The 15,215-nt window shown below is 38.8% G+C and overlaps 1 protein-coding gene across 1 annotated transcript in view; it reads left to right on the forward strand.

Moving 5' to 3' along the window:
• LOC145983612 (uncharacterized) overlaps positions 1-15,215 on the forward strand; it is an 80,073-nt gene that overhangs the window by 52,388 nt on the left and 12,470 nt on the right. Inside the window, exons 13-15 of the mRNA XM_083116675.1 lie at positions 3,606-3,678; positions 7,485-7,541; positions 12,727-12,841. Coding sequence (XP_082972801.1) covers positions 3,606-3,678; positions 7,485-7,541; positions 12,727-12,841 — 245 coding nt within the window. The remainder of the gene's footprint in view (positions 1-3,605; positions 3,679-7,484; positions 7,542-12,726; positions 12,842-15,215) is intronic.

Genomic DNA, 15,215 nt, shown 5'->3' on the forward strand with positions numbered 1-15,215 from the left:
GTTCAGACCAGATCAAATGCTGGAAGGATTCTTGCCAAGAGTTCCTCTACATTACTCACAGGTGTCTCGTAGACAACACTTTTGCCATGACTCCACACAATAAAATTATGTGGGGTCAGATCAGGTGAATGAGCAGGCCAAGCAACAGGTCCGCCTCTCCCTATCCACCACCGAGGGAAGGTCTGAGTCAGAATGTCACAAGCACCAGCTACGAAGTGAGCTGGTACCCCATCATGCTGAAACCACATGTGTTGACAAACGAGAAGTGGGACATGTTCCAATAACTCGAGGAGGATGTCTCTCAGAAACACAATTTACACTGGTCTAGTTAATCATGGTGGTAAAATATACAGATCTATTAAATGTTTGCCCAAAATGCCCACCCACATGTTTACAGAAAATCTGTTTTCATGGCCCTTCACAATTGTGGCATGGGGATTTTCATCTGCCCATACATGGCTATTCAGACTATTCAGCATCCTCTCTCTCTCGTGAAACAGGCCTCATCAGTGAAAAGCACACAGGCATGGAACTGGGGGCCCACCACACAGCGCTGCAGTAACCATTCACTAAACACGATGTGGGGTGCGAAATCAGCTGTACCCAAGGCATGGACATGCTGTGGATGGTAAGGGTGCAGCTGCTGCTCCCTCAGAACTTTCCAAACAGTACAATGGGCCACATCAATTTCATGTGCCACAGCCTGTGTACTAATGGAGATGTTTGTCCTTCCTCCTGATCCAGCACTTCTTCTTCAAGGTTGGGTGTCCTTGCAGTTCTTTGTCTTCCTTGCTAGTGGAATTGAGGTCACACTAGCCCCGTTTCCTGTAATACTTGGAAAAGTCTGGGAAACATGGCGTGCACTGGATACGTGGTCTGATACAACCTTTCTGCTTCTGTACACTTCCCATTTGCTCGTCCATACACAAACACTATATTAGCCAGTTCCTCTACTGTATACTCCCTTGCACTGATTGCAGCTGCAACACTCATGCTTCTAGAGTACACACGTCAAGTTTGACGTTACATCTTCAACAGGGCATGCACAGTCAATTCTTTCCCCATTCTTTTATGATTCCCCTCCACATTGTGCATGGTTGCCTGTCTTCCAAAGGTTTTTGCTTGTAACGTTTGATTAGGACATTTCCAGACCAGAGTTCTCTATCTAATTTTGTTGTGTTTGTTCCCTTTTATTATCCCTGCAAGTAGGTAGAAAGAATGGAAGTAAACAAAAGTGTAGAGGCACAGAATACTGAAGGCAGCATCCACACATTGGTGCCAGGAACATGTGATAAAACACGAGTTTTACAAGCAGATCCTTTCACCAGTGTTTACTGCAGGGTGGATGATGGGTGGGTTGCGGTTTGGGAGGGAATGGAGAAATACTTATTGGGGGGCTAGGTTTAGTCGGGGGGTAGGTATGTTGGTGTGATTGCCTGATATGTAGTGCCTCTGTGCCTCTATGCTCTTGTTTACTTCCATTCTTTCTACCTACATGTGACTACGAGGCTATAGCCTGAAATGTCAGACTTTTTTCTTAAATTTTGGTAAGTGTTTACTGTCTCCTATGCCATTTTTGTTTATCGGCCCTTCTGGCACTCTCTCTTATTCTACACACACACACACACACACACACATACACACACACACACACATACAGAAACAGAGGGTGTATCATAAGTAATAGCGCAAACTGACACAGTTGAAAGTACACGATAATAGAAGCAAAAAATTATCAGTAAACATGGGTCTGTAAATGACCCCGTTTCAAGATAATTGCGAATGTGTGATTACAAGCTGCCACTGACTTCATTGTTTGTAAGCGTCGTTCTAGTTGGTAAAATGGTAAAAATACAGTAAGTAATGTCATTGGAGATCTCATTGCTTTTATTGAACATTTTACTTACTTTAACAAGGAACACAGTACTATGTTAGTATGTTACATGTAACAATAACTGTACACTCGTACCTGTTAAAGGTGTTCGAAGTGTTCATACTTTTCGTTGCTGCACGGTTCTATTTTCACTATGCAGTACAGCACAACTGACATGACTCCCACAGTACGATTAGACTCCATCCTGTTTGATTACAATGCCACCTCTCGGAAATGTTCTGCTGTGTAAACAAAGAGCAAACCTCGGAATGACACTCGGTGTTTACAAAATGCAATCAGTGACAGTTTCTAACCACACATTCACACATATTATTAGCATTTTACCAACTAGAATGACATTTACAAACAATTAAGTCAGTGGCCACTTGTAACCACACATTCGCAATTATCTCGAAAACGGCTTGTTTGAAGACCAATCTTTACTGAGACTATTTTGCTTCTATAATTGTGTACTTTCAATTGTGTCAGTTTGTGCTGTTACTTATGATACATCCTATATACAGGGTGTTTCAGAGAGACCCAGACACTACCTTTTCCTCGAGAACGGGAGATCATATCAAGTTGAAACAAAACAAATGCACCACTAGGTTGGGCCCAAAGAATCCATAGAAAGTATTTGCAACAGCCCAAAAGCCACCCTTTGTGGTTTTAGTGGGGGGCACATGCCCCATTCGTTCGATTTTTGAATGGGAAGGGTATGTTTGGAATGCAGATTAGGAAAGGCGGGGAAAAAATACGATTGTCATATGAAACATTTGTCTGTACCACCTACCGTTTGTCGTGTAGAAACTGGTTTTGCCAAAAAAGGAAGGTGAGCCAAATCGAGTATACCGAGCTTAACAATTAAGATAAGTGCAGTACCGTAATAGTTTTGGAAAGTGCAGGACACAAGCTTTCGAACAATATGCCACATGATGACTGCGGGACTAAAAAAAGATGAAACTGCGTGACCCAAAAAGGGGGTGTAAAGTTAGGGAAGAACTCGAAAATTTCAAATGGCAAGGGGGGTCGAGTAATACCTCATTTTAAAGGTCACAGAAAATGTGAAAAGGATGTGAACATGATTTTGTAATCCACTGACCAGTTTCAAAATGGCGATGGATGGATGGGTTCACTTTGCGTGGTGAAAAATAAATAATGGATGCTCAAATATTTTATGGCAAGGTTTCCAATCTCATGCAAATTTTAGTCCTAAATATTTTTGAAATGTGAAATAAATTTAGCACCCTACTGTGCATGTTTAATTTATTTATGCTATACAGGACCCTTTTTTCCCCCCATGAGCCCCCAACAGGTTGCCATTTGGGGGATAAGTTGAAATTACCTATTGGGGGAAGTTGTATGTACAGTTTGTCTCAGAGCCAAATTGGCCACTGAGCGGCAGCCAGCTGGGTGAGCAGCAGGAGCCCGTCTGTTGGCATTTAGTCCCACAGCTTTTCACTGAATTTAACTTTTTAATCGTTACAATTTTCAAGCATCAGTGTCGTTATCAGTATCAGTTTAAATTGGTGTAGGTACAGCCCAAGAAACATTTGTGTTAATATACATTATAAGTATAATTAGATGCATCCTAAATATGTATTCTAAAAACAAGATTTTATGGACAAATTCTCATTGATGCTATATCATTTGTGCTCTTCAAACACAGTTAAATATTTATCAGATTTCAAATTAAGGCACTAGGTCTCACTCAAAAATAATTATATTTCAGGCGTGCACAGAAACGTATTGACGAGATTATGCTCGATGCTGAAAGTGAAAGTAACATTGATTCATCTAATAAGGTAAGATTGGAGATTTGTGCTCAGATACAGTCACTAGTTAGTTGTTACATTCCTTTAAGTTTAGATGAGTCTGATGTACTTAATTAAATTTCAGTATAGGGGAAGGGTGGTTAAAGTGGCCATGTGAAGGAATATAATTTTGTTTCCACTACAAATAACACTCTATCAACAAGACAAAATGTAATAGATATAGTACCATTCATAGTTAAACATATATATTTTATTGAACTAGTTTCGAACAATAAGTAAGGTGTAATTATTGATCATTTGAGAACATTTAAAATGACCACTTTGCCCAACCTAGTAGGGCAAAGTGGTCATGCCAATGCACGTCGCATAACATTGGGATGCAAGAAATGAATCGATGCCAATTATATCCATTAACACTTACAAAGTAAGCAGTGAAAAATTGTAGAACGAAGTGCTAAAAGAAACCTCAGGCCTACATTTATTTTGATCTAGTACCTTGACAGCACACAGGCCTTAGATTGAGTTTGTGTTTTAAGTCCACTTTATGCACAGTAAGGCTAATTGGGACTGGACCTACAGTTTAAAGTGGGATCCAAACCACTATGAGCCTCCACCTGGTATCTAACCCGAAAAACCTTGATTACAAGCACACAGGCCTTAATAGGAACTTACACTTCAAATGTGAAAATACTTGCCTTTGAACTATCATAACTTTAATTGTCATAGCAAAACTCAGAGGCAAAATCATCATCATCTTCTTCATATCCTGCACACACTTCACGAGCCCAGAGGAAATAACCAGAGCACCTATTCCAACCATCACTAAACTTTGAACATGAATATGACTTGTTACAATAGAAGCAAATGGTAGTATCCTCTTCCATGTCATGTGTGAACAGTTTCTTCATTATCGATCTTTTGCCACATTTCTTCTTGCCATCTGCAACAGGAAAGTGTTTTTTTTTTTTTTTTCACATTTGACTTGGAAGCAAGTAGTTCAGCTTCATAAGGACTTTACTTTAAAATGGAAGCTGGTCCAAACTTTCTCTTTTGTGCTCTTTTCTTACATGTTCATTTTGGTACTTTCAAAATCACAGATAGAGTTACGGTAAAAGACGTAGAAGGTGCTTGTTCTTCACAACACTCGGGTGAACCATATGTTTCAGAAGACTTAGATTCCGCTTGCGCGACATCAAGGTGAGATATGACAAGGGAATTAGTTACAAACTTTTGAATCAAAAATAATTCTGCTCATTAAACAGATGTCAACTCTTCTGTATCTGCAAACTCTTCTGTCAGGTCTTTGACTACATATGTGATCTCAGCAGAAGTGATTGAAGTTTGTGGCTGCAATGTGGAGGTATAGTGGAGACCACAGTTGTGTAATGATCCCTTGCCATGCCAATGAATTCCAAGTTTTTTGTATGGGTGGGGTGGCCATTTAATATTATCAACACTGTGTTCTCGGAAGTGGGTTTAGTATGGTTTAAAAAGTGTTTAAACCATACAGTAAAGATATCTGTTCGCATCCACCCAGAGGAATGGCACGCTAAAACAGTTCCAGGTGGTGCATCATCGTGAAGCTCTATCTTCATACGTTGTCATGGAAAAATCACCATAGGTGGGACATAATTTCCTCCAGCTGACATGCATATGACAAACTTAGCAAGGATTCCTTTTTCAGCTGATATCAAACTTCATACTTGGCACGTTCCTTTGAGAGCCAGAACTTTGGTATTTCTTGACTGTACTGTAGTCAATCCAGTTTCCTCGACATTGTATACTGTATGTGGAGGGTGCAAATGTTTCTTTGGATATCTTCAATCAGAGTGAAAGACTTCATAACATTTGGTTTAATGATAGCTCTTACATGAGCAGCAGAAGTAGACTTTGGTTTCCTTAATGTAATGTTGGGGTGTCATTTTCGAAAACCAGCTAGCCTGTCTTTCCCTGCCATCTTCTTCTCTCTATTGAAGCCATGGTTAATACCGTTTCTCTCTGCTAACTGGAAAGCTAAGAATTGTAGATCCTTACGAGAGACTCCAAAAAGTGTGCCCTCCATGTCCAGCAATGTCTCCATGTCTCTTGACTGAAACCACAAAACTTTAGAATTCGTCATACACACAAAAATTACCAACACTCATTATACTTGCACATAAAGATATTACACAGTCCGTGCGTTATGAATAATTATGAGAAATTCATCACTGAAATAACACTTACCTTACATGAACTATAAAAAAACACAAATTAGCTGCTAAAAAAGAACTGTACCATCCAGCTTGTTGTTTGTCGTCTACAATTACTATGTTGACTTGTGAAAGTAGTTGGGCCCATTTATGTCAGATGGCAGCAATGTGCAGATGACAAAAGTACCAATGGTCACTTTGACCACCCTGGCCTCTTTCTCCACCCTTCCCGGCTACATGATAACAGTTTTATCAAAGGTCATTTTTGTAGGAGTGAAATTTCCTTCTGGCTCATAGCTAAGTAAAATTTCACTAGGAGACAGAAATGTCATATTCTGCTTTCTCGATTTTGCAAAACCTAGTGGCTCGAAATACAAGGCAAAGATTTCAGAAATGGAATGTGGTATATAAAATGGTATTTTGGTGTTAAAATAGTGAATATAACCATACATTTGATTTTAAAAACTACACTATTACACTATATAAGCATATTCCTTGTAATAGTGCATTTATGTAGCTATCAGAGAAGTCAGTAGAAGATGAAAATTTGGAACCAGAAGTTAGAGACTTGAAGAGTTGCCAGGTCTCGATCGAAATGTAGAAGTAGGGAAAAAACACTGTTCTATCACCAGGCTCATCAAAAACTGTGAGTGGTAGAATGATGTGGGGCAGAGGAAAGGTTGGGTGGGGCTGGTGAGGGGAGTTATAATGTGGTGGGGAGGTTACTGGGTGACCTTGTTCACACCAGGCAGTGTAAATGCACTCATGGCTGATATATAGGCCCTCTCCCATCTTTTGCGAACTGAGGCATTGGCAGATTGAGGTAAGAGATGAATGATCGCTACCTGGATGCAGTCATTGAAAATTGTGATGGTTTTATGGATGGCGACAGTGAAGTCCAGGTTGTGGGTTCCTCAAACTCTCTGGCTGCAGTTCATCAACGACATCTTCATGCTCTGGACACATGGAGAATCATCCCTATCAGCTTTCCTGGACCCACTCAACCACTTCCGTTCCGTAAAGTTCACCTAGACCCACTCAACCAACCAGATCACCTTCCTGGATGTGGACATGCACATCGATGAAGGACATCTGAAAACCTTAAAACACATTAACCACAGGCAATACATACACTTCTCCAGCTCCCACGTATTCCACACCAAGAAAGTCATTCCATTCTCCCTGGCCCTCAGGGGACAATGCCTTAACACTTGACCCACCTCCCATCAGAATTACAACCTCCGCCTACACAAAGCTCTGGTCATCGTGGTAACGAAACAAATATCCTGAGCTGCCTCGTACTATAAAACCTGCCACCAACCCTACCATACTTGTCACCCAGTATCACCCTCACCTCCACAAAATGAGACGTACACCACACTCCCTCCTCCCCAGTCTCCACAGTGATCCCGAAACCAGAAACATATTTCCCAACAAGCCCAGAGTTGTTTTCAATATTATATGAAAGTCAATATTTGGAAGTAGTGGTATATTGAATTGATTTGATTGAATTAGGCTATTTTATGCCACTATTGTACCTTGTAGAGGGTTTGAGATGGAAAGATTGTGGACGAATTTTAATTGTTAGCTTTGTGTTACTGCGCAATTGAGAAGCATTACTCATTTTCATGAAAATAATAATTGCAGAGAACACCAGAAGCAGGAGTATTCCGTTTCTTCAAGTCCTCAAACAGTGGCAAGAAGGTAGGTTTTAGTCAATAGTCTGTATGTTAGAGTTAATTTACATTATTTTAACCTTTTCGCCATGGAGAACATATATGTATTTACATTTTTTCCGTAATGTGCATGAACTGTGGATGACATAAATACCAGTTTTTTAGTGCTTGTGGAAATGTGGTCTGGTTTCCACATTGTTTGTCATTGATTTGCAGCAAACTTTTCACATTTCAGATCATAACTTACCTGATTGATTGCAGCACAAATGTTGTTCTTTATTATTTCTGTACTTGTCCTGGTGTGTGTGCTGTACATTTTCCCAATTGTCACAATGGCTGTCAGAGCTACTCCAGAATGCCCCTGGCAGGTATCCTTCCAAGATAATATTCCTCATTTTCTGAAGTAGTTTTTTGTATTCATACACAAATTGAAGATTTATATAGTACACAGTAACAGAATAATAAAGAGAGAATAAAAGACCAAAAAAGTAGAGATTTTCAGTATTTTTGGTATGGCAATATTGATGCTTCAATAAATATAACAGATTTTGTAAGTTATAATGTAAAATGAAGTACAGGTAATTATAAATGATTCATCAGATTTGAAAGGGCTGCATTAAAAAAATATATAGCACATACAATAAAGAATGATACTTGAAAATAAACAGAAACTGTCCAAGTTTCAGACATACTTTCACAAATGTTCAATGTGGCATCATTTCATCACATGACACACATCTATGTGATAATCTATTTCGCCCCACACGTGCTCCAACATACCCATACTAATGGTCGTAAATGCAGGTGTAATGCGATCCTGCAGCTCAACCAAAGTTGTTGGTAGTGGTGGCACATACTCACATGCTCCCAAAGGAAAAAAATCACAATCTGTTAGGTCGGGAGATCTAGGAGGCCATGGGAAAAGTACTAAGTCATCTTCAGCACATCACCCAATTCAATGGCGTGGGAGATCTTCATTCAGGTAGCGACACACCTCAGTGTGTCAATGGGGCGGTGCCCCATCAAATTGGAATACGAAGTTATTGGAATCCTCTTTCACTTTTGGAAACAACCACAACTGCAGCATATCGAGGAATGACATAAGAGTCACAGTATTCTCTGCGAAGAAAGGGACTGTACACCTTTGATTTAGACACTTCAGTGAACACATTCACTTTTGGGGAAGTTCGTTCATGTTGCACTGTAGCATGTGGTTGTTCCCAGATATGAACATTATGGCGATTAACCGTGCCACTCAAATGGAATGTCGCCTCATCACTAAACAGCAGAAACTCAAGATAAACATCATCCTCCATAACGTGCTGCATGGAATTACAAAATTCATATTTGACGAGGTCGCTTGGTTGTAACATTTGCAATAACTGTATGTGGTACGTTTACAGTAATAATTGGGTTCACAAAATCTTCCAGACTTATAGCTGAGGAATAACAAGTTCCCGACTGGCTTAGTATGTTGACTTCTCTGAGCTATGCACAAAACTCGTCCTAACTCGCTCCACTGTTTCATCAGAAATGCTTGGGCATCCTGTACTTTTACCTTTACACAGGCAACCAGTTTCCTTAAACTGTCGATGCCATCACAGAATTCTTTGGTGACCTGGTGGTGCAGTTGCAAACTGTCCCCAGTATGCACGCTGTACGGTAACAACAGAAAGACACATCTCATATTCCAAAACACAGAATGCTTTCTGCTGCATAGACTACATTTTGGAAACTAGGTTTGTTCTGCCATATGTTGGCAGGCACCAAGGTTACAAATATGAGAAATTAAACTTTCAGATGTGTTCTTTCATTTCATGATTAACACACACATATTATATTAATAGTTTTGTAAATATTTCATTTTAAAACTGATGAATCATTTATAATTACCCTGTACTTTGGATTTGTACACAAACTTTTAGGTCTGTGCAGTACATAGTAAAATAGTAATGAAGATGATGAATGTACAAGATTTTTTTGGTATGGCAACACTGGTGTTTGAAGAAGATAACATGTAGTTTTTGCAAGATATATTGTAGTATTTGTCATACACAATATCTTAGATATGTAAAGTGCATTATAACACACTAGTAAAGAAAATAAACAAACAAAAGGAAAATTTACAAATTTTTTAATATTTTTAGGGATGGCAACACTTACTCTTGAAGATAGGTGCATAGTTTCTATAAATTATATTGTAAATTGTAGTATTTTGTACTCGTGCACAAACGTTTGGTCTGTGCTAAAGATGGCCAGATCCGGATCCTGGCGGATACGATATCCGGATCCTAAAATTTTCCGGATCCGGATCCGCAGATCCGGAATTTTCAGATCCGGATCTGGATCCGGTACTTTCGGATCCGGATCCAGAACTTTCGGATCCGGATCCAGAACTTTCGGATCCGGATCCAGAACTTTCGGATCCGGATCCAAAACTTTCGGATCCGGATCCAGTACTTTTGGATCCGGATCCGGATCCGTTTTGCCATCCCACATGCGCTTCTTTGGAAAGTAAGAATGTGCTTATAACATAGGCCTATTGTTACCTGCTAATATATATATATATATATATATATACACTTACATATATATATATATAGTGTGTGTGCGCGCGTGCACGATTTGTAATTAATTAATACACTTACAAGGGAGGTCTTAAGTCTCCCCCTCCGATTTCCATGAAACTTGGCAGGTGTATAGAGGCCCCAACCCTCAAATGTCAAGATGAGGAGAAATTGAAGTGGGGATCTGACCCCGAAACTACATAAATATGGCATAGGAAGAAACAGGGGGCATAGGGCCTCTCTATACACCTGCCAAGTTTCATGAAAATTGGATGAGGACACAGGGGTCAGATTCTTACTTCAATTTGTCCTCATCTTGACATTTGAGGGGATTTTGCCCCCTAAAACAGTTTTTAGCTGAAACAAAAAAAACATGTAATTCTTCCTTTGGGCCCCTCTATACACCTGCCACGTTTCATGGAAATCGGAGGGGAACACAGGGGTCAGATCCCCACTTCAATTTGTCCTCATCTTGACATTTGAGAGGAGGTTGCCCCCTAGAACAAATTTTTTGCCGAAACAAAGAAACACGTATTTCTTCATTTGGGCCCCACTATACATCTGCCAAGTTTCATGGAAATCGGAGGGGGACACATAAGTCAAATGCACACTTAAATTTGTCCTCATATTGACATTTGGGGGGGGGCGGGTTGCCCCCTAAAACCGTTTTTTAGCTGAAACAAAAAAAACACGTGTATCTTCATTTGGGCCCGTTTATACACACACCTGCCAAGTATCATGGAAATCGGAGGGGGACACAGGGGTCCGATTCTTACTTCAATTTGTCCTCATCTTGACATTTGAGGGGATTTTGCCCCCTAAAACAGTTTTTTTTAGCTGAAAAAATAAAACACGTATTTCTTCCATTGGGCCCCACTATACACCTGCCAAGTTTTATGGAAATCGGAGGGACACAGGGGTCAGATCCTCACTTCAATTTGTCCTCATATTGACATTTGAGGGGGTTTTGCCCCATAAAACCATTTTTTAGCTGAAACAAAAAAAAAACACTATTTCTTCATTTGGGCCCGTTTATACACACACCTGCCAAGTATCATGGAAATCAGAGGGGGAAACAGGGGTCAGATCCTCACTTCAATTTGTCCTCATCTTGACATTTGAGGGGATTTTGCCCCCTAAAACCGTATTTTAGCTGAAACAAAAATAAAACACGTAATTCTTCCTTTGGGCCCCACTATACTGCCAAATTTCATGGAAATCGGAGGGGGACACTTAGATAACCTCCCTTGTTAGTCTTACACTTTGTAATTATTTAACACTGCATATATTATAATGTTTTATTTTAGTTTGTAAAACTGTAACTGTAGAACAATTGTATAATTTTTGTATAACATTTCTATCTTGTTATATATGTTAAAGGTTTCATCCTGGAATGGAATGTCTGACATTTATGTGTGTTTTCATTTCCAATACATTCGAATGAATACATATTCGTTTCAAAGGCATTTACACCTCTGACATTTGTGCACGAGTGTGTTAGCCGATGCGTAGCAAAGTATTTTAGGAACAACACTTGAAAAAAATTCTTCTAGGACTAACGAAAAATTTCTTTGTAATCGAAGATCATAATACCTTTTAAGGTGTGGTAATATTATAATGGGATTGAGATACGAAACTCTCGGATCCGGATCCAGATCCGAAACTTTCAGATCCGGAACTCTCGGATCCAGATCCAGAATTTTCGGATCCGGATCCAGATCCGAAACTTTTGGATCCGGATCCAGATCCGTAACTTTTGGATCTGGATCCAGATCCGTAACTTTTGGATCCAGATCCGGATCCGAATGGATCCAGATTTATCGGATCCGGATCCGTTTGGCCATCCCTAGTCTGTGCCTCCTAAACAGTATATAGTAACATAGTAATTAATTTTCAGAAAGGGTCCAAAATGTTAAGTTAGCTGTGAAAATTCCATTTCTGTGCATACCCACCAAAGGGTTAGACAATATTGTAATATACTATATATCTTTACCACTTTGTTTAATGCAAAGTCTCATTACTGAAGATTTATGAATCATGTTGCTACTGAAACATTGTTCTTACATTATACTTTTTGCTTCAGTTTCATGTCACCATCATTTATCCTCATTCAGAACAAACAGATCAAATTCAGTTTAATACTTATTATGAAGCTGAGTGAGCAAGCAAGATATCTGTGTATGAAATATCACTGGAATTAAATGTGTAGTTTTTGTCTACATGGACAACAAAACTTTTCATAAAAAGATAATCTATTTTTTATTGTATTATTTATGTATTATTCTCTGAATCTCCTGTATGCATGGGAATCTGATGATTTTTACATGGAGGCAAGGAAGGCATGGCATTCCTCACTGCCAAAAGCACTGCTTGACATTGAAATTATATGTATGAAATATATAATTTGAAGCTGACATGAATTTTCCAGGGGGAAGCAATTCCCCTTTGTTCCCTCCATATGCCCATGGATACATGCTTGTTTTAAGTTATAAGGTGTGGAATTAATAAATGTAATGCCCCCAAGAGCAAGCACATAATTGTTATTGGATAGAAAAATCAAGTGGAAAATGTTTATCACTAAGCTGTTTGTACTGTGTTATTATTAACAATTTCATTATTTCAAAATGATGAATTATTTAATTGCAGCGTAGAATAGAGGTGAATAAGCCTGTATATCTGAGAAAAGGATACAAATTCTTTAAAGAGCTTTCAGAAGATCCTTCCAGCACAGTTGAAGGACAGTTGCTAATTCAGTCAAATAGTGAGTACTAATTCCCATCTCTTTTATTTTGTTCTGCATTAATATTGGTGCAGTGTCTAAACTATGTTGCGCTAATGTATGGAAGATTTGTTCAGCTGAAAAATTTTAACCACAGCCTCTCAGCACTCAAGTTAATATGTTGTTCAATAATATTTGCGCATGACACAAACTGAAAACAGCAGGTTTTTTTCTCAGGAGGTTGTGTCTTGCAGACATGGCTAGATTCACCATATGGAGTATTTTAGGTGCCCCAATGCATAAGGAAAGTCATCTGATACCATTAATCAAAAGAAATGAAGCAGCGTGAACAAAAAATAAAATAAAATAAAAATATAAAAATATAATGTTTTGGGCTGCCTATCTTCTATCATTCTACTTCTTCTCCTCCAGATGCCTCCCACACATAGCCAAAGGGCCAGTGGCATTCATGGAGGGCATTGATAGATTTTTAGATTTAGATTTATTTCGTCCATGAATCACATTTGCATTTTCATGCTGTGATTTTGGACATGTCAGTCAAACATTACAGTATACTAATACAATGAAATATAATAATGTAATATACGTACAATGAAATGATACCTTATCCTATTACAGATTTATGCTTGGAGGTGTGTACTTGTATTAGTATTACTGTCTATACATAAAAGAACACCAGTAAGACATGTTACAGTTAAAATATAAAAATAATATTCTGTAATGGATTAAAGCATTAAATATTGAGAGATAATATAAAGGTAAGACTAATAACATTATAATATGATACTAAATTTGCACTTGCACTCGTGTGATACGTATAACAGATACAGCATGTAAGATTGGATCCAGCACTCTTTTGGATGAATCCGTGAACCTCCACTCCATCAACCCACAACTGAGTTGATGGATTAGATGTCCAAAAATTCACTCACTGAGTGAAAGCAATGGTACAACGGATAACACAGTGCAACAAATTTGAACTTTGTGTCTTGCCACGAAATGAAAGAAAGTGTTCTTTACTAAATCAAATATGCTGATTACGAAAATTAAATCAGAAATTTTCCATAACATGCAATTTTTCTGGAAAAGATATGCCAAATGCACCACTTAGTCTATATTTCATATAGTTAACATTCATGAAAAACAAAGTAGCAACTATCGCGACACTTGGAAACGACTCCACTAAAGTACAGGTGGAACCTGTAGCTAGATAAAATACAGATCATGGAACAAAATTAATTGTTTGTATTACAAAACATAAAAAAATTTACGAGAAAGCTGCAAAAAGCTTGAAATGTACTTATAAGTTAGAAATGTGTCCTGGAAACTTTCCGTTTGTGGGTGGATAGTGAAACTTCTTGTAAGAGTGTCCAGCAGTAATCTGCCAAAAAGTTTGGTGACCATCGTCCCTTATATCATATTTTCATGGCAGCGATATCTTGGTGAAATCGCTCACCATGTTCATCACTCACATCTCCGAGATTAGGTGGGGAAAAATCCAAATGAGAATGCAGGAAATCTATTTTCAAAGACATGTTGCGCACCATAGCCTTGTAACAGTCCAGCATGTGTTCAATCAGTTCCCTGTAATTGTCAGACCTGACGTTACCCAAGACATTGTTGCATACATCTTTGAAGGCAAGCCAAGCTGCCTTCTCAGTATCTGTCAGCAACTCGTTAAAAGTTGTCTTTCATCAAGTCACGAATCCGAGGTCCAATGAAAATACCTTCTTTAAATTTTGCAGTACTAATCGCAGGAAATTTGGACAGTAAAAATTGAAAACCGCTGCCATCTTTGTCCATTGCTTTCACAAAATTCTTAATGAATTCCAATTTCAGCTGGACCAGTGGTAACAGCACATTGTCTTTGTCAACAAGGGGTTCATGCGACACTTTTTTTCACCTGGATTGAAGCTTTCTCTCGAAAGCACTGTTTCACTACCTAATGGTCTTTCCTTGCTCGACTGTCCAAGTGACACAAGAGACAGCAAAAATTTTGTGTAACCAGTCTGCATTCCCAGCACAAGTCCCAGAACTTTGAGATCACCACAGATTTTCCATTTGTGGTTCGAATAGCTAATATACTTTAGAAGTAGTCTCATGTTCTTGTAGGTTCCTTTTAACTGAATGCAATGGGCCACTGGTATCGAAGGTTTCTCATTTCCGTTACGCAAGAGAACAGCTTGAAGACGACTAGTTTTGAGGATTCTATTAATAGGTGCCATTCTTCCGGATTGTGAATCATTCCAAATTCTGTAAGCAGCCCATTTATGTCATTACAATATACCAGACTCTCTGCCATTGAGAAAGAAGTGGAAAGACCAAGCTGTCGTTTACGGAATGATATACTAGTGTTTGGTTGTAGCAGGTTTTTTTCTTGAAGACGAGACCCAAA

Source organism: Lepisma saccharinum, chromosome 2 (genome assembly GCF_977018435.1).
Source record: "Lepisma saccharinum chromosome 2, izLepSacc3.1, whole genome shotgun sequence".
NCBI classification, from domain to species: domain Eukaryota; kingdom Metazoa; phylum Arthropoda; class Insecta; order Zygentoma; family Lepismatidae; genus Lepisma; species Lepisma saccharinum.